Source organism: Vipera ursinii (assembly GCF_947247035.1).
Source record: "Vipera ursinii genome assembly, chromosome: 2".
NCBI lineage: Eukaryota > Metazoa > Chordata > Lepidosauria > Squamata > Viperidae > Vipera > Vipera ursinii.
Window position 1 is genome coordinate 272,227,680 of NC_139513.1, and position 21,383 is coordinate 272,249,062.

The 21,383-nt window shown below is 36.9% G+C and overlaps 1 protein-coding gene across 2 annotated transcripts in view; it reads right to left on the minus strand.

The window, feature by feature from the left end:
- PARP8 (poly(ADP-ribose) polymerase family member 8) overlaps positions 1-21,383 on the minus strand; it is a 189,829-nt gene that overhangs the window by 25,190 nt on the left and 143,256 nt on the right. For both annotated transcript variants that reach the window (XM_083355535.1, XM_083355534.1), the window contains exons 13-15: positions 19,594-19,647; positions 19,396-19,491; positions 1,876-1,968 (exon numbers count right to left, since the gene is read on the minus strand). In XM_083355535.1, coding sequence (XP_083211661.1) covers positions 1,876-1,968; positions 19,396-19,491; positions 19,594-19,647 — 243 coding nt within the window. The remainder of the gene's footprint in view (positions 1-1,875; positions 1,969-19,395; positions 19,492-19,593; positions 19,648-21,383) is intronic.

The following is a 21,383-nucleotide window of genomic DNA, read 5'->3' on the forward strand; positions in this document are numbered from 1 at the left end:
AAACAACAACATTCCACTGAAAAAGCATCTGATTTACTTTACAAATGTTCAGACTATAGCCATGTTTCTGATATTCACACTGTCTTTTAAAAGAACAATGTAAAAGTATTCCAATTATTATTAATAGTCCTTCTTGCTGGAGTCTATGATAAAATGCTGAACAAACAACTTTGAATATTTCAGAGTGCAATTGAAAGTTATTTATTTCTGAAATAATTAAGAAAACTAGCAACAATCCACGAACCAAGATTATATTTAAAAATTATTTGACTTCATCATGATATTTACTGTAGCGCAGAAATACTTAAAAGGACCATTCAACAACTATTCAAACACTTGAAGAAGTAAACATATTTTTACTTAATGGAGTGCTATGAAATGAACAGCCCTTCCATCTTTCTGATAAACACTTATTTGATTTAAAAATGATTCATTCAGGGAGAATATTTAAAAAAGGGATTTGATTAATGCAACCCTCTGATTCCTCCTACAGCCCCAGATGGGCTCTGACTCATACCAAGGTTAGTTCTGAAATCTTTATATTCAGTCCTCTGGAGGGAAATAAAAAAGAGGATTCTTTCAAAAAGTGCAGTGAGAAAGAAACATCAGAGAGCAAAATATATTTAGGCTGTCTTCCCTTCTCTCCTTTTCTCACACTTGGCATGAATGAATATTGCATTAATTGCTCCTCCTACCCACAAGGTAAGGATACACAAGTATCTGCCTAGCCATAATATCATTGCTAGAAGGTAGCGGAGTGGAACTGTAGCCCTTGCCAGGGTCTAATTCCCATTGGTGGGGCTTATGGTAAAGCAGCCCCAGAAAGAAACTGACTACTCATTCCTGCTATCAGCATAGGTTAAGGTTGTCGTAAAACTTATTTATCTGAAGGCTACCTATCTATATACTTTTGATTCCTTGACACAATTGATTTTGGAGAATAAAGATATGGCAGAACTAGCACAGGGAGGAATGAAGAAGTTTCTGTGTGGTGTTGTAAAAGGAAGCTTGTATGGGACAGTTTTGGAACATAGTTCCGACATACTAATAGTGTGCAGTATTTTGATCTCCAGAAAACGCTTTGCCGAGCAGCAGGAATATGAACGGAAAGCCTGGTTGTGACACCTTATAGTAGCTGGGTCATTTCCCAGGATCATTCAGCAGTTCAGGAAAAGCACAGCTACTTTAAGGCAGTGCAGGTAAGTGCTATGTTCATTGCTATATGCCCTTTGAAGCATCTTTTGGAGGTTGAATTGCTGCACAGTCCTAATGTATTTGTATGTTGTATTACAACCAGTCAAAGTTACATCAGACAAAGGCCCCTGCAAAAGGTACTTTCAACCCAGTTCCAAAGTCCTGATAGCCAGGACTTCCCTATAATGCACTCAACTGCTCCACATTTACAACCATTGGCAGCATCCCTTGGTCACATGACCGTGATTTATGCCATTTTTGCAGAAAACTGGCATTTACTTCTGTTTTTCAGCAAAATGCCCCATTACAGACAATGGGTTCACTTAACAACTATGGTGATTGCTTAACAACATTCACAAAATCGGATTGTAAAATAGGGTCCAATTACTTGATGACCTGCTTTATGATCATCACAACGTACAACCTGTAATCATGAATCTAATACGGATTACCTAATATTGACAAAATACAGTTCCATAATAAAAACATGAAAAGTTGCTTTACTCTAATTTTCATCCACTACATCATAAAATCCACTATCTTATAAAACCAAAGTACAATGAATATTTTCTACTAATCAAGAGACAATAAAATGAAGCAAAATGATATACAAAGATAAACAACTAAATTTGCTACATAAAAGCAATTCATTTTTGTACAAATAAATTATCTGAATTTTACCTGAGCCCCTGTTGCAATTTCATCTGCGGCTTCATTCATCACGCCTAACGTTTGGAAAGCAAATACACACAGTTCCCGTTCACAGACCGTTGGCTAAAAGCGAAGGGAAGAAAATGGTTATTCTTATATTTAACAATTTTTATCAACCTAACATTCTACACATGCAGAGAGTAGAGTTCCTAGAACATCTACTGTATGTGACTTGTCCAAAGTCTAGTTGGGACTCTGGGAGATGTAATTCCACCCAAGGGACTGATATATTGTACGTGTGTAGAATTGCCTTGTGTGTGTGTGTGTGTGTGTGTGTGTGTGTGTACTAATTTCATGTGAAAAAAGTATTCAGGGTGGTTTTTTTGCCTATGAATTCTCATTCAGGTTCATTCAAGAAAATTAGCTTTCATCATATATTTCAAAGGTGAATAAAAGTTTGGTGTTATTCTTGTATTTTGGCATTTATTTGCAGATTAGATAGCTAAGAGCTGTTTCTGAATGTCCCATCGCTTATTGGATAATCATCTTTGCAGTGGTCGGCAAGTTCCCTGGTTCTCTCTATTTCAATCCAATCCCAAGAGAAGAAATCATGAGGGTATGTCTTCCAGTGAGGCTGTTAGAAATGGGAAATATGGACAGTCAAGGCAGCCCCAAAATGTTGGGAAAATGTGTAATTCTTCCCTCTGCAACTACTAGGAATACTATCCCTACTCCTACATCAGCAACAAGGTAAACTCAAAAAGACTTTCAAGAAAACTTTTGAGAATAAGATATATAAAATTCAAAGCCGTTTTTTTCAAATAGGCTTGCAAAAATGTTTGCAAAATTGTAAGGCAGATCTCAGTCGAGTATTAATAAACTAAATCTCTATCTCTCTTTGTGCTTCTCCCTCTTTATTTCATTCATGTGAGTAAGGGATAAAGGCTTGCATCAGATGGCCTTACCCATACCTTGCTTTCTTGGGATCTCATTGATGTTTTCTAAAACCTAGAGGATGGAAGACTGAGTAAGCAGTTTATTATTTCAGTTGGTGCTTCTGGTAACATTTAAATTAATGTCTAGGAACCCTAAATATATAGTGCAGGCTCTCTGTTTTAGATATTTGCCATCCTAACCACAGTTTCCTTCTCCCCATAATTATTGGGGAGATCTCATTTTTCTGCCATAATTATGGGGAGAAGAAAACTGTGATTAGGATGGCAAATAATTATGGGAAAGATTAAACACACACGTCTATCTTCTTTGACTCATTAGTAAAGACTAATGACAAAAGAAATGGAAGTGTAATCTTATAAATAAATGAAGTTACTACTTCTCAGATTATTTGCTTCCAAGCTCATGCTGAAATGAAGAACACTGTGAATATATAAGACTCCAACAGGCACAAATACTTTTTTGAGCAATATATTCTTGGCATCAGAAACATTGGGAAATGCAGAACCTGGTCAGGGTTCCTTTTGTTAGCAAAGACCACCTTCAGCTGAAGTTTAGAATAAATGTAGACTACATCTACAACTTTCATTGTTGTTGCTGCATAAAACTAGTCAAAAAGACATGATCACAGCAAGAAAGACTGCTAGTATCCAATAAAATAAAGTCTAAGCAGGACACAATTCTACAGTTTGCATATGAAAGTACTGTCAGTAACAGATAGTCCTCCCATTTTGAGTTGGAAGACGTTCCTTGTGATACTGGAAGAGCATTGCCCATCATTTGTACCAATATTTTTCAAATCAAAATGAATTTCAGGTAAGCCTGTGTGATTTTCAAAAAGATGCCATTTTAAGAAACTTACACACACACACACACACACACACACACACACACACACAAAATAAGTATTTCGTTCTTGCACTTTGCTTTATCTGCAAAGTAAAACAGGGACATAGATAATCCTGCTGAGCTCAAGATGGATTACTGCTACTGATATCATTTATCTGCCATTTTTTTTTAAAAAAGGACTATATCTTACAGTGAACTACTGAATAGTCTATCATCACGATGTTTTCTGTTTTTCACGTTACAAAGATAACCAGTGAAATTAATCTTACTTTGCTCTTTGAGTCATTTTTGCAAAGAAATGAAGCTAAACAACAGATTGTGTTTAGCACCATCAGAAATACAAAAAATACAAAATGAATTTGCTTTTTTTCTTAAAATAAATGCTTCACTGGGCATGTACTTGCATCAATAACTTTTCCATCAATTTTGTTTAAAACATTATCCTCCTCCTCCTCTTCCTCTACTTGCAGTCCCAGTGATTATATGATCACTTGAAAATATTTCAAGTCTTGAAATATTTTTGCAGTGATGGTTTTAGAAGATCCATTATCTTTCAAGTCCAATACAGCATTGCTCATTTGATATATCTCATCTGCTATGTTACATTGAATTAGGCAGCAGATGAAGCCTAACACCATCTAACTCACTGTACCATGGCAGTCTAGACCAAATGAAATAATCTATATTAACTTCACTGGCTGTCTTTGGGGCACATTTTAGGAAAGTTTGACTGATGCACTTCAGTGGCTCAGTCTTTTTTTATCTCGTGACTTTTATTGTTTTATCGATGTATAAAATACAGGAAATTAAGAGAAGGAAAAAGAGATATGAGGTGTAAGGGAACAAAGAAAAAAGTGTTGACTTCCAACTCTTTTTAGCATTTTAGTTATGTTAGTACAAAATAACAAGATTACAGCCTCAACTTTTTACTTTTACACATTAGTACAGAGGTCCCCAACCTGTGGGCTATAAGAGGTTTGCAACTGGGCCATGAAAATGGAGTTGCAAATGGAGTTGCGTGTGCTTGCTGGCTACTTGTGTGAACCATCCCCCTTTCCCCCACCAGTCTGCAAAGCCGGAAATGTTGGAGAACTCTGCATTAGTATACAACTAGCCACTTCTATAACAACAAATCTATCTAATCAGCAAAATCAGAGTAAAATTTTCATTTTTTCATCAGAAGCACAAAATCCAGAAGTGATATCCAAATAAAAAAACATAAATAAATATATTCTCTTCTTTGAATAAAACAATCAATTTAACCATTTCTGCTTTACCTTCCCTGGTGTGGAAATAATATGTATTTCTATTTGTATTTAATAATATTTATAAACTATCATCATTTATATTTATATTAAGATTAAGATTATATTCTTTAACCTTAAAGGGAAAATACTTTTTTTCCATCCATTTTAAAACATTTTTTTTAAAAAAATATTTTTAACATAAAACGTTATAATGCATCTTTTTTAACTTCTTAACATACTTTAAAGTTGACTTTCAGGCCCATAAAATTTCAACTCCAATTAACTCATTAAATGTACAACACTCCCTCCAAGTTACCCCCTCATAGAATAATTTTTTTCTTGTTGTATACATCCTTTTTAAAACTCTAAACTTTTCTTTAAGCCAATGCATGTTTTTCTTTAACTTTCTCTTAGCATAGATACTTTCAAATACACTTTCAATAATATTTTGCAAACTTTAGGAATTACTTAAGCATTATATATAAAAGAAAAAAATACATTTTAAAACTTTGACTTTCAATTACAAATATCAGACCAATAAAAATCGATCCTAATTCCCATTGACTCATTAAGTCTAAGCCACTCCTTCAGCTTGTTTTCTGTCTTCTCCTTCCATCTTTTTCTTCTCTGGAATGTTTGTCAAGTAGTTATAAGCTTTTTTTCTCAAGCATTTCTAAACCTTGTTAATGTCCATGAGGAAAAAAAATTCCAAACTTGTTCTTTAAAAGTTGCAGATTTGCTTGGAGCTCTTTTTTCAATTGTGTCGGGAGGTTTATATTTAAACCATTATAATAACAATTGGTGTCAGGTTTATATTCCAAAATTGCAATTGAGTCCTCTGCAATGTCAGTAACTTGTGAAATTGCCTCGGTGGTTTGGTAACTTTCTACACACATCTGCATTTCTGAAGGAGTTTGAGTAGTTTTTAACATCGTTGGAGCATACCTGATATATGAACTGATGGATTTTCTTTAAAGATTTTTCAAATACATCTCTAATAATTTGCTCCTCCATCTTCTTAATTCCCTCTTTAGTCAAAGAATAGCTTTTTTGTAAGTCACTTAAGAATTGCTGGCCAATCAGGAATCATAAAAATCGGAACGTTTTAGCCACCCGCAGCAAAGCAAACCAAGCTACAAATTACTAAAAATAATAAACTAGAATTACAACTTTCTGCCCGTATATTTCTCCATCATTTTTTAAAAAGATACTCCACATTTTCTTATTTAACTTGCATTCATCAGCCTTCTTCCTTGTTGTTTAACAATGAAGAAATCCCCCAAATGGTGCAGATCTTCAAAAAGGAATAACAGACTGTGACTAAAAAGAGCTTCTTTTAGCTTAATAAAGATTAATAGTCCTTAAAAATGATTAAGAAATGAAAGGCACAACTTATTGTCCATTTGAAAAATAAATTCCAAAATGGCTGATACTTTAACAATGAACTGATTGCATCCCTGCCCCGCAGCTTTCGGCATATAGGCTGCTTCAAAGCTACTTGCAGACCTTTTCTGTATCAGAAGATCTTGTGGGATCATTCTAGGACTCTTTCTAACCCAGGAGACTCATATAAACTGAAGGAATGCTGGTTCCTTCTGTTGGTTGAAAAATCTACAGTCCAGGGAAAATCCGTTCAGAGATCCTTCCCTCTGCATGTCGTCAGTTGGCCATCTTTTCACCTTCAGTGGCTCAGTCTTGAAGTTGTCATCTAGAGAACTGTCTGCTTAATAGGGAAATGAATCCAGTATGTTTTACAAACATGGAAGACAAAACAGGCACTGAGATTCACAACATTTTAGGGAAAGGTTACAATGAGATGTAGAACATATTATTTGCAAACTGAAGATCCTATTCCCAATTCTAGGACCAATTTTGCACAACATACTAAAGAACAGTTATAGATAGCTGCCTTGCTAGATAGGCAGAACTGGTTCTCATAGGACAATTGTTGTTGTTGTTGTTGTTAGTTGCGAAGTCATGTCCGACCCATCGCGACCCTATGGACAATCTTCCTCCAGGCCTTCCTGTCTACCATCTTCTGGAGTCCACTTAGGCTCACGCCTACTGCTTCAGTGACTCCATCCAGCCACCTCATTCTCTGTCGTCCCCTTCTTCTCTTGCCCTCAATCTTTCCCAGCATGAGGCTCTTCTCCAGTGAGTCCTTCCTTCTCATTAGGTGGCCAAAGTATTTGAGTTTTAGCTTCAGGATCTGGCCTTCTAAAGAGCAGTCAGGTTTGATCTCCTCTAGGACTGACCAGTTTGATCGCCTTTCAGTCCAAGGGACAATACCACCTGCAATTAGCCTGCAGCCTGTGGGACATACCTATGGAGACTTTCCTTTAAGACAGATACTGTGTGTACACAAGCCACTACTCCAAATTATTTTTTTCATTAACCAAATTCTTATGCTCCTATGTGGACTACCACATAGTTGGACAAACTAATACAAGTTTGATTTACCTAAGAAAGATACTCACAGTCTCCCATTTTTTTAGTCTGATGCCTTGAACACTACACAAATATGGTTCTCTGGTCTATTTCTGGCTTATGTGAAAGAAATCCCAATTTAGGCCATTTGGTTGTTCTTCATATTTCAGTTCTATCCCTAAGCTCTTCAGGACTTCACTTCAAGAGTAGAAAGCATATATATCTTCTACATATATTTTGTAAAATATATGAACTTGAACACTAAGGAAGACAGGCAAGTAGGCAGTTATGACTGATAATCTCTTTTTATTGGTTGACTGCCACATGGCAACCCAAGATCCTATCAGAGACTACCTGTTGTGATTCAGCGTCAGCCTGTGGTTTCGGCAGCTGAGTCGGACAATTCGGAAGAGGAGGAGGAGGAGGGGTGTGGAGAGCCTTTGGTGTCAGAGGAAGGTTCTGATACACTGCAGAACTCTCAGCCAGGCCCCTCCCATCTTGTTCCTCCTCAGACTCAACTGTGTGAGCCTGAAAGATTGGAAAAAGATGATGCACAGCTGGCTTTGTTCAGGGACGCTAGGAGCAGGAGGCAATCTAGCAGAACTGAGCAAAGGAAAGCAATGAGGAAACTCGGGAAAAGGCAATGAGAAGCCACGCCTTCAGACTGCTGTTTAAAAGGGGAATGTGTGGGAGATGCTGGTTGCTGAAGGCAACCATTTGAAGAGCTTCTGATAAAGTCTTGGTCTGTATTTGTTTAACTTTCGTTTGAACTTTTTTGTTTAGCTTTTGTAAATAAATTTGGTTGGATTAGTTCCAGCCTACTGAATATAAAAAGGGGTTGTCCCTGACATTCCAACAGGGCAGGTCGTAGGCTGGAAAAGAACACTACCGAAACAGCCATGTTTGATTATTTATTAAGTTTATTTGCTACCTATCTTGCCAAGGCAGGAAGCAGGTTTCTTTTCCACTACTCTGTACTTTCCTCAGTATGCAGTTTTACCTGCCTTAAAGTCCTTATTATTTTTGGTGACCAGGAAAATAGTTAAAATACAGGACTACAATTTCACACGATGAAGCAGGGAAGGTTTATTTTTAGTGATGGCTGATATTATTGCTCTCAAAGGTGAGCAAACTGGAGCCTGCACTGTGGAATCAAACTCTAGCTGGGGGCTGTAAATAGATTGCTATAAAATCATCAAGAATTACATTTTTGCCTCCCCCAACCCCTTTTGGAGACGCGATTTAGAGAGGGTGTTTAAGGATAAAAAATGTTGACTTAACAACTCCAAATATTCAGTATGGAAAAGGAAAGCAATAGCAATTATAATATTCAGCCCCCTTCATTTGTGTGGCTGTAAATAGGTCACTGGTAGGAGGAGCACATTGGTTTGATGTTCTGCATCTCTCAGGTACTGCATTTTTAACACATTTGTTGTAAAGATGTGAAAAATATGAAGCATCTCAATTCTCCCTGGTGACATTTAAGGATAAAATATGAATGTTTGAAGAGAGTTTTGACATGTGACATGTGTTCAGCTGAATTTGGTTAGAAATCTTTCTGCAATTGGAAATCCTAATAATGAAAGTTCCCGATTGTAAGGAATTTTCTAAGTACATTCAGGTGAACAAACTTGAAATCTTATTTCAGGCATTTATGCCAGTGAATGACCAAAGGTTGAAGAGAAAGTGGCAGAGATGGGCGACACAGACATATATATGTATATAAGAGTATTTGCATGGTAAACATTACATATACTATACCACAAGATATGTCCATAACTAAATAATGCAATAGTTTGTATAAAAAGTAATTCATTTTGCCTGCTCTACTACCAAACTAGAATGTCTCTTCTGAGTTATTTTTCCTTTTCAGTTTTTCTTAGTTGGATAGAAATGTTTATGTAAGGATTCTGTTAATGAAACAATATTTTAGCTACTTTTATTTTGTCTTTTCCTGGGACAGGCTGTCAGAAAGGAATTTGACTTACTCGGTGGACCCTTTACAGATCAACCATACCCAGAGACAATGGAAGTTACAATTCAGCATGCCTTATTTAGGAGATAATAATTTATCTCTCTGTCTGAAAACTGCATCACTAAAGCACTGTGCTTTGGATTTATATATGTATATTTTTAAAGGCAGGCGATAAATTTAATATTTACGATAGTCTAGAATTTTGAAAGTTCTTCCTTCTAGGAGATTCAGACAAAGTTAAACAGATCCCAGAGAGATGCTGTGCATCTTAGTGCCCTTTAAATAAAAGCAGAAAGCCAAATAAAACAAAATGAAAATTATACCCTATGTCTGTCTGGACAAATTGCTGTGATACAGAAGGGTAAGGCACATAGGAATCCTATAAGAAAGCTACAGTTCCAATCTATACTAACATTATGCCGAAAACACCATAAAACAACCTGAGTGCATAAAAGCATGAACACTGAAATTTACCTTCTCTTTGGCCTTCAAAGAACCCTTAGGAATGGGGACAGTTTAAAGCAAAACAGAACACAGCCCAGATACATATTTGGGAAGTAGGAAACTGAAGCAAAAGAGAGTTAACTCAGCTCTGAAACGCTTTACATTAGTCTTCTCTTTGTATGTATTATATTTCATCCCATGAAAGACTGTGCAAAGGATCAGTGAAGCTGCATGCTTTTGTATTACACAGTTTAAAAAAGCAAGTCACGCATCTTGAGAAAAGAGAGCCGTGGGACCAAATAAGAATAAGATTGGTTCTTCTGCATCTATTATTTGGTAAATATCCTTCTCAAGTCTCCCTGCCCATGAGTGCTATTTGTCCCCCAGAGGTGCTGTCTGCAGTAAGCAGAATTTTTAAGGGTAAAAAGATCAGACCCAATTAACTCTTGTTGAGGAAGAGTTGGAAAAACCGAGCCTTTAAGAAGGATATGGCTAAAATAGTACTAGTTCAGTGGAGAGCAGCAAAGATGACTGGAGAAATAATTAAAAAAAAGTCCTGAAGTATGAAAAAAAGTATAAAGAAAGAGACAACCACCATTTGGAAAACCAAACAACAGTTTGTGCCAATTGAAAACAGTGATTACTGTCAGCAAAATAAATCATATTTTTTGTCAGAGGCAACAACACTTAATGAAACAGTAATTTAGAGCTAGTATGACCTGTAGTTTTAATCAGAAGTCTTTGATCTTGTAATAAAAAAGGTAAAGCATTGCCTGTGGACTTTACTCTGCTACTCATTTCTGACTCAAGGGGGCGATGTTCATCTCCGTTTCAAGGGCTGTTGAGCCAGAGCTGTCTGAAGACATTTCCATGGTCATGTGGCCAGCGTGACATCATGCTATTACCTTCCCAGCGTAATTGTACCTATTTATCTACTTGCATTTACATGCTTTCGAACTGCTAGGTTGGCAAGAGCACAGGAGCATGGCACTTGGGTCTTGAACCTGGGCTGCTGGCTTTGCAGTCAACAAGCCAATGTCTTAACTGCTGAGCTACCGCTTTACCCCTTCTACCTTATAGACCATGTTTTAATTAGACAATTAATTATATCTGACCCTTTATCAGACATATCCTTATCTCAGAACTACTTGGCTCTGTGGCATTTTTGTGAGTTTCGCTGTTAATCTATTTTAACATGAAAGAAGAAAAGTGTCCTGACATTTCAACACAAGATGGCACTGTAGAGGTCATGTCACAAATGGAAGAAAAATAATTGTGGCAGGCTTCACAGATTCAGGAATCAATCATTTTAAAGGAATCTTATTCCGCTACATAAATGACTGAAAATGAGTTCTGGCTTATGTGAATATTTGACTTTGTCAAATGATTTAGTTTGGACAAGTCTGAATACATTTCATTCACAGGCACAAGTGTTTTTAATGTTTATGAATGCATCCAGACTGATTTAACTTGATTTGGATTATCGAAATGGTTTAGATATATCAACTGAACTGAGTTAGTCTGAATCATTGGTTAAATGTGGTTCTGAATGGGCATTTAAGTTAACTGCCTTCTTGCTTATTTTGATCATCTCTTTCCCAATCATCTCTTTCCCAATCTCCACAAATGCCACTGATAGGTCTAGTATTTATGTTTTCGGCGGTCACTGTATCGAGACAGGCAGCCATGTAAATAGTATAAACAAACAAACCAATTGGCTTGCAAATGCCAATAGCCAGAAGGGGAGAAGAATAGGAAAAAGAAAGAAAGAAAATGTAGCGGTCAAGATTTTATCTTGATGTAGGATTTGGATGATCCTAAGGGATCATAGGAAAGGGACGCGGTGGCTCAGTGGGTTAGGACGCTGAGCTTGTCGATCAGAAGGTCGGCAGTTTGGCGGGTCGAATCCCGAGTGCCGCATAACAGAGTGAGCGCCTGTTACTCGTCCCAGCTTCTGTCAACCTAGCAGTTTGAAAGCACGTAAAAATGCAAGTAGAAAAATAGGGACCACTCCGGTGGGAAGGTAACAGCGTTCCGTGCGCCTTTGGCGTCTAGTCATGCCGGCCACATGACCACGGAGACGTCCTCGGACAAGCGCTGGCTCTTCGGCTTTGAAACGGAGATGAGCACCGGCCCCTAGAGTCGGAAACGACTAGCACGCATGTGCGGGGGAACCTTTACCTTTACCTTTACCTTTAAGGGATCATAAAGAGAGATTGGCAAAGAAAAAGGCATTTCACCAGAGCACTGTCACCATGGATTCAATGGACTATAAACCCTCCTCTCTATGGCTGCATTCATACAATCTACTATGCTAGGCTAATAGGAATGTTTGTGAATCACTGTGTGGTAAGAATATACTGCACTGTGTACTGATGTCAGGCTCTAAAACCAAGAAGGACATGATGAGGTTCTTCTAAGCAGTTTCTTTCATTGTTCCTCACTTACAGGCAGAAATCATGCCAAATTAAAGCAGACTACTTAAACCATTAAAAATATACTCTGAGTACTCCTAGGATGGGCTGTTTTGACTCTCTTCTTCCCACACAAATTTTGCGGCCTTTTGATTCTGTAGAATGCACTCCCTGCCTCCTGGAAGTCTGGACTACATTCCACAACTGTTATCTAAACAGGTTGTGTGAATCAGGATAGTGTTGACTCATAACTGACCACAGTATGATTTATTACGTAAACATAGCTTTATGTATTGAGAATATCCATAACTAAAAGAGAAGGAACACAACTCAATTGCCTAGCTTCACCTCCAAAAGAGCCACAAAAAGGCTACAAGTTAAGGAACACAACACCTAAATGTCTCTTCCTCTTTTTTCCCCAATTCCTATTTAGCATGTCATAATTCCAGACTTCACATTACCAAGCACTTGTTTATTTTGAACGAAGTTGGATTAAATATTAACTACTTGCACCCATTCTTTCTTTTCATCTCTCTTTTTCTTAAAAAAAGTGAACTGACATAACAGAAACACGGGAAAGGGGCAATTAACTCATTGGGTTGGATTCTGATTTCAAAATTTCTTGTTTCGTCTTCATCTCTGCCCATGAAGGAAAATGTATACGCACGTTCCTAATTAAGGAAAAGCAGATACATGGCAGAGATTTTGAAAGAGAAATGGGAAGGGAAATTATGAAACTGCTTTTTGACTTCTTTCATTTTTTTTCTTCATTCCAAAGATTAAGAGATGGAATAGAGAGGGACTCGGGCAAATCTTAGTTTTAATCAAGTAGATTTAAAATCTGAGGATATAGTAGAGTTTTGTACACAATTTCAATTGCTAACAGAAGATGATAAAAATTTAAAGCAGGAGTAAGAAATAAGATGAAAAGATCAAAAAGGAAAAAGCAAGTCTGGGATGCAACAGAGAGAAAATTCCAAACAATATAAGGTTGCAATGACTTTTAGGCAACCAAAGATAAAAGACTAATTCCAGTTTTAAGCATGCTACATGAAAGTCTCTCCCTCCTTTTCCTTCTCTCCTTGTAACCTTGGTTAATAATTATTATCCATCATTAGACTGGGATGATTGCCCTGTCTCTGAAGGTGAGGATCTAATAGGCAAGAGAGGATGCCATTTATATTAGGAGTAATTTAAATGGGAGACTTGGATTTGGTTGTTAAGAATTGGTTGCTAACATTTGATCAATTTCTGAGTGCCAATAAAAAAAGAGATGTATTAAAAGTCTTCAATGGAAAACTACATTTCCCAATCGGTTATGGAACTAAATAGCGATTCATATGTTTCCAAAACTACCTCTAAGCCATAAAATGTACAGACTGTACAAAAATTCTCTGAAAAAGCTTCTTTGTTTTGCAAGTATACTCTAATGAGCTTAAAGAAATCTCCCAGCTTCCTAGCAGCCATCTATCTAAAAGGATAATGCTAACTTTCTAAGGAGGCTTTACATTCTGCCAATATGTGTAATTTAACAACAGCTGCATCCAGTCCTTGCTAATTTCTGGGAGGACAGCCAAGCCACGGAGGATGCTACAAGCTCTAGAGCTCCTAAACATAACTAGCCACTATCTGTAAAAAGGGAGAACTTCTTCAACTTCAAGGTCAGAATAGGAAGAATACAGGGAAAAAATATCTTATGCAATTAAAGAAAAGATACAGGCTTCAAATGAGTTTTTGGAAGCTGAGGAAGATTTATCTCAGTTGTTTTGACACTTCTCCCCAAGGAATGACAATTGATCTTAAAACAAGCTTGAAACAGATAAATCTATCTTGCAGTCAGCCACTGCTGCAATGGAGTCTCTTAACCTCTTCCCCCTAGTTGTTCCTCCATGGAAATGTTGCTAAAACCAATCTCTGAGACCACAACATTTCCCATAAATAAATAAATAAATAAATACAAAAGTCTTCTAGTCCAAACCATACAAAAAATATAAATTTAAAAAATGTCCAACTGGTCAATGTAGTGCAGATGTCATATAATTAGTTGGAGAATAAGATTTATTTAAGAGAATAAGATGATTTATTACAGTTGGCTTCCTAGGATCAGTCTGAACAAGCTAAAGAAACATTTTCATCAGCTGTCCCCAGCATAGACCCTAACCCTGGCTCCACTCCATATTCTACCCACAACTTGCCATTCATTATCACAAGTTATTTCTACCCTCAGGAACCTTGAATTGGGGCAATTTTCTTTTATCAGCCCTCAACTTAACCCTATTTTTTCTCAAGCCCAGCAATTAGAAAATGAGAGGGAGGGACTGAGTTTAGCTGCCTGGCATCCATGTATAGACTCTCCAGTACCAGATTGGAGTTTGTGAAACACTATTTTTTAAATTAAGAAGAGCAACAGTCACTATTTAAACAGAGGAAAGAAGAATTTTATAATAGCTGTCTATATTGGAAGCATTGACAATGTGGTTCCAATTCAAAAAACAAACTGTCTCTAAACTGTCTAAAATAAACAAGGAGAGGAGCCATCTAGAACTAAGAAGTTTCCTGACAGCACAATTAATCAGTGGAATAACTTGCCTCCAGGAGTTGTGAATGGACCAACCATGGAAGTTTTTAAGAAGAGATTGGACAATCATTGGTCTGAAATGTTATAGGGTTTCCTGCCTGAGCAGGGGATTACACTAGAACAGACATGTTAAACACAAGGCCCGGGGGCCGGATCTGGCCTGCGAAGTGGTTTCATGTGGCCCGCGAAGCCATCCTGGAAACAGTGAGGGAACGGCCCCCACTGCCTTGGCCCTGGCCCAGAGACCCTCCTTCTGCCAGAGACCCTCAGATCTGTCCCACTCCTGCCCAGGCCCCCATAGGCACTCTTGATGCGAACGATGTAGAGCTGGCCATGCCCACCCAGTAGGCCATACGCACTCTAGCCACGCCCACCCAGTAGGCCACACCCACCCAGGTCACACTCACCCGGCCCCTTGAGGGCAACCACAATGCTGATGCGGCCCACAATGAAATTGAGTTTGACATCCCTGCACTAGAAGTTCTCTGAGGTCCCTTCCAACTCTTGTTATTCTATTCTATTCTATTCTATTCTATTCTATTCTATTCTATTCTATTCTATTCTATTCTATTCTATTCTATTCTATTCTATTCTATTCTATTCTATTCTATTCTATTCTCTCTCATTTTCAATGATGGTATATCTCTACCCTAAAGTTAAAGAATAAAGAGTGAGCAATCTTACTAAGGAAGAACTGTAATCGCAAGGTGAGAAATTATATATTGGGGATAATCTTCCTCATACTGGTAGTCCCTGACTTATGACTGTTAGTTTAACAATGGTTCAAAGTTATAACAGAAAAAAATGACTTATGGCCTGTACTTGCACTTATGATTGTTGCTCCATTCCCGTAATTATGTGACTGCAATTCTGGCACTTGTAAATTGGCTTGCATTTACAACCAGTTGCTGCATCTTGTGATCACGATTTGTGACTCTTTCTACTGATTTCTTTTTCCAAATTTCCAGTAAAAAAGGCAAAAAAAAAAGACTACTGGGAAAACTGGATTTACTTAATGACTGTTGTGATTCTCTTGGAACAACCACCATAAAAATTGTCATAAAATCACATCGAACTCAATTTACCATCATAATGACTTACAACAGAAACTCCAGTCCGATTATGGTCATAAATCATGAACTACTTGTATACTGGCCATGAAATTCAGATACAAAGATTTTGAACTTGGACTGGTAAAAGTTTTTATTTCACTAAATATATCATTTTATTATAATTCTATTAGGTATGTTTAGAAATAATTACTTTGCATACCCAAATTATAATTATTTTACTTAGAGAGTTTAATGCTAAACTAGAACAATTTCTATTATGTTCCCACTATTTTTTTTTTCATTGCTAGCACTTGATAATCTTTACAGATGTTCCAGTAAATCATTTGGGCAGCTGTCTTATATCATTGTTTATAATCAGTCTGTGTGATCTACTTGTACAATCTGAATATTATTATGATTCACTGCATGGTGAGTCAGATGTTTAGACTGGATTTGACATTTTTATCTAGCTCTCAAGCCCTTCCCAAGGACTTGGAATAGATAGATGTTTGTTGTATTTGATGTTAAAAGATATACTAGTTTCAATAGTAGTACTGTACAATTATTCAATTCCTTCAGGTACTCTTCCAATGACCTTTTCTTTTCTTCAATTGTCTGGTGTACTTGCAAAATTCCACACTAACCTGTGCTCTTTGTTAAGAAGTCTGTCAACATTTTTTCATCAATGAAAGGCAAGATTCATTGTCATTATTTTTCTAGTCTACATATCCACAGCTTTTAATTCTGCTTGAGCCTAGTCTACTACTCCAGTTGTGTATCTAATGACTGGAATTGCTCAAGTATTAATTGGCTTGATGGCATAGCCTCCACTGAATTTGGACTTTTAGATCTTCTTTACTCTCAGAATACATTCACTTCTAATTTCCTTCTTGACTTCAGTGGGCTTGATGTCAGCTAGAAGGAGGCCTAGGGATTTCTATAGATCTTTTTCATCAAAACTCTTGATATTATTATTTCCTTAGGGCATTTTGTTTCCTTCAGTTTTCACTACTTTTCCCGTTAATAAGGGTGGCACATTTGTCCAGTCCAAATTCCATTGCAATATCTTGGCTGCATTTATGGACAGTGTTGACCAGCAATTATATTTCCCAAATAGCTTCAGAACACCCATATAAAGGAAGTGGGATTGCCTGGCAATGTTTTTGATGTTTGATAGTCATGGCCTGACTTGTTCAGTATGGTTGTCAAAGGACTTAGTGCAATAATAAACAGTAGTGGTGATAATGAGTCTCCCTGAAAGATTCCTTTCTTTATATCAACCTCTCCTAGTCTATCACCATTCACCAGGAACACCATTTTCCATTGTGCCATTGATCTTTGCACAAAACTGTTCATGTTTCTACTGACTCCTGTTATTTCTAGCTACTTGATCATCAAATCATATGTCTATTATCATTATCATCATCATTGATATGGTTGGTCCCACAAGCATCCAGAAGCCAAATCTTGCCAAGCTTCTCTTTGGGATACAGCAATTCAGCAGATGGGAATTAAGGGTATGCATTTGTTTAATCCATAAGGACAGTGGAAAATAATAAATGGATTCATTTTTATTTAATATAGATTTATTGCAAATAGTCAAGTATTTACAATTAAGGTCTAATCTTCAAATTCTCTTATGCTTGTAGGATTATTTTACGAGGGATCCTTGGTGCTCTCTAAGCTTGGTAGTTTTCTTGCAGACGTTTCATTGCCCAAATTAGACATCATCATTGCACTGATGATGTTACCTAGTTTTGGTAATGAAACATCTGCAAAAAAAAAAATAAACTTAGAGAGCACCAAGGACCCCATGTAAAGTAATCCTACAAACATAAGAGAATTTGAACCCCGATTTCAACCCTGAGTTACAGATATTCTCCTTTAAGGGTTATTTTACTTTGTGCAGAATAGAGAGGGGAATCTTGCAACCCTACACTTCAATGAAATTATGCAAGGCATCAATGCTGGATTCCAAATTACACCATGTATTACAGAAAAACTGTCCTATTATTTCCATTATTTCCAATAATGTAAGAGGTGGGAATAAGAACACTATTCCCCCCAATAATCCTTGTTTGTTTGTTTGTTTCCTTGCTTAGGTCCAGCTGTAAACTCTCAGTTCTTCAATTCCTAATCGCCTTCATTGTTATTCTGAGATTCTTTTGAAGCTATTTATCGTAAGAGAAGGCAACAGCTAGCTCACTCTTTCTGTGATGTGCTAAGAAGCTGAAATGAGGCTCTGGTCTCCCTCAGGTTTCACTCAAAAAACTATTCCCAATAGGCAGAAATGAAATGACTATAGCTCAGAAAGGTATGCTTGAACAGAGATGGAAAATGGCAAGAGAAAGTTGAGAACCCAACTGTTGTAAGTCTAGATAGCTTTTCTTTGGAATAGAAGTCAGATTTGTGGCAGGGTATTTAAGAAGACCTTATGATGCCTTATGATTTCACCAAATCTTTCTTTTCCTCTGGAAGAAAACTTGAAAGCATTTTCCCCCATTTAAGTGAAAGAAGAAAAATGGCAGAATACATTTTCAACAAAGCGTTAGTGCTGAAATATTGTAATATTAATATTATGCTACTAATATAAGATTTTGAGACATTCATTCATAATGTATTCACTGACTACATGTGAGAATTCTGACATAATGTAGCTAGCCCTGTCCATCATTATTTTTTCCTTCTCATCACTTAATATTCTTCAAGGACGTGAACCAATGGGCAGGACTTTTTGTCCTCTCAGTTTTTTTCAAATGCACATAGAAATGCATCATTCTTCTTCTTCATAACATGCACCAAAGATACAATTTGAGAAGGGGGAACTTTGCAGCATTTATCAAGGCTGATCCAAGGCTGTCTACCTATGGTGTATGCGCATGAAACTACGTTTCAGGAAGATGGGCCATATACTGAGATTCAGTGAAGCAGTCACCTTAAAGGATGGACTAAGACAAATGCCAAACAGTCCATCATACAAAACAGCCACCTAATATGCATAGGCTCTCTTATCCGCACTACTATGAGAAGATCCTGGGAATGATGTGAACTGTCCATTGGGTCTTCAATCCAAGTATTAACTGAATAGAACCATGCTTAATTCTGTCTGTCCCCACACACACTGATCTGCAAAGTTGCTAAACTATCAACCTAGATTCTCAACTTATAATGAATTACTACCACAATAGAATGAACCAACTAGTTGAGAATTAGAAGTGACCATTAATCTCACACATAAAAGTTCCAGGCTTATTCCATCAAATCCACAATAAAAAAGACTATAGCCTGCACGTAGGGGCATGTGTATCTGCTTACTTCACTGTCCTATGCTCCTGTATCTAATATTACACTGGTACAAAAGAACTGATCTTATCTGTTCAAACCATAATTTTATTTCAGTTTCAAATATGCATTATCTCCATTGCCTCAAATTAAGAATCACAGAATCCAAATGAAGAACATGACAAGCTTGATAAATCAATCTTTAAATCTGTGGCAGATGATGTGAATTATAATTCTACTCTATCCTCCCCTGCAAATTTCTTAAAGAAGCACAAGCACCCATATCAAACCATATTACATAGTTTATTGTGAAGTTTATTGAGCTTACCCTGAGCATGGGTCCGTTCTGGAATACATGTGGTTCATCACAAACTACACAATATTCATTTAGTACAGGTATCCTCTGCTCAGCAAACTCAATTGTCTGAGAACAACAGAAAAGAGAATAATACAATCTGCTTAAAATAATTAATAAGCAGCTCAGCCTCCTCCAAGTTTGGGAAACTCATCAGGCATTCTCACCTACCTGCACAAGAAAGCCGTGGTCTCTTATAGGAACAGATTTTGCACCATAATTTGGCTGTTTAAAAACAAAGAAAAAGTAACATCATGCTGTAAGTTTGAATATGTATAAGCCTTGATATAATTTAGTATTACTTATAATATAACCATGCAAACAGTATTCAGTTCCCAGAGGGCATCCAGAACCATTTGCTATTTCTCTGGAATTTAGTTGGATCTTTCTAAGTAGTTCTGTGCCCAGTGCATTCATTTATCAATGCACTAGGGGAAAAAGTTGAAAATAATTCATTTCCAAGGGGCAAAAAAAGTGAAAACAATCTGTCCTTTTCAAAATGCTATTTCAATATACATCAATAATAAAACCCCAAGAGAAACTTAAGACCAATACTGGTTAGGCACATGCTTTGAATACATAAGATCCCATTCCATTACCATCACTGTTAATTATTGAGAGTTTGGAGTTTGTTCCTCCGATCCAGACCATATTTGGTGACAAGAACTAGTGTTCTAATATGTAATAAGTTCCTTCCTTCCTCCCTCCCTCCCTCCCTCCTTCTTTCTTTTTTTTTATACTGGAAGAACACAACCTGAAATGTCAGGTTGGTTACCTATGGCTGAAAAAAAAATCCTTTAGTTCTTTATTTCTAATTTTAACATGATGGAAGGGGTATAAAGTTAAATATTTGAAAAGTAATTCTATTAACTGCATGTAATTCAATTAACTTAGGAAGTTAAAGCACAAATTTGATTTTGTCTAAGATTTGCTTAACAAAGTGTCACCTTGGCCCAAAGAAGCTTATTTCTTCAGCAGAGGTGAGTCCAGATCCAGAAAGCCTGAAACCAAAGTCAGCCCTAGTGCGCAAGGAAGTTCAAAATCTTGCACAAGTTATATTCATTTATTTGTCTGAAACAGATTTCCAAAGACTTCTGAAAGAGACTTTATCAAATGAGACTAGGAAACTTTATGAAGCCTGTTCCTCTGCTCCCAAAGGACAGAAGCACCCTTAGCTTTGATCTGTGGATTAATTCTGGAAGTAAAAGCTCCGGAGTAGTTTTGCATAGCTCTGTGTGAGCTGTGAGCAGTAGAGGTCTCAGACAAAAAAGAAGCAGCAGGTGGAAGAGAAAGAAGACTATATATTTTTGTGTGTCTTCCTTAACTGTTTGTCCAAAAAAATGTTTTCTTCCTTGAAAGTGGAGGGTTTGCTGAAAAACCTTCTCGTGTAAGAAAAATAATAACTTGGATTTATAAATATAAATAAATACATACTATAGAAACCTTTTTAAAAATACTATCGATATGCATCATTGCTCCCTACAATAACTCAGTTAGGGAGTGTCGACATATAAGTAGCCAAAGCTGAGAAAAAGAAGGAAATATCAATATTTTCAAATGCAGAAAAGATGAAATATCAGGAGGTGTATCCCAATCACCTGAACATGGTCTATACAATCACTTGGGAGTAGGGTGGGGAACCACAAAATAGTTTATGGAAAACATTATGGGATAAGAAAATTCCTATTAGGAAGTGGAACACTTTCTTGTGGTATTCTCTTATTTCAGCTCTTCAAACTAATGAACTATCTCAAGCTTGCCCTTACATTATTATTCTGACTTCATGGAATAATAAACAATACATATATATTCTTGGGTCACAGTTGGTTAGAAGCTGCAAAGATTATAGTAGTGATGCAAAGACAACTATTCACGATGCATCAGCATCTTAGGAGTAATTAGTAGTAATTCTAGTATGGATCACCCAGCAATAGTGTACCTCTAGAGAGATCCTTCCATCA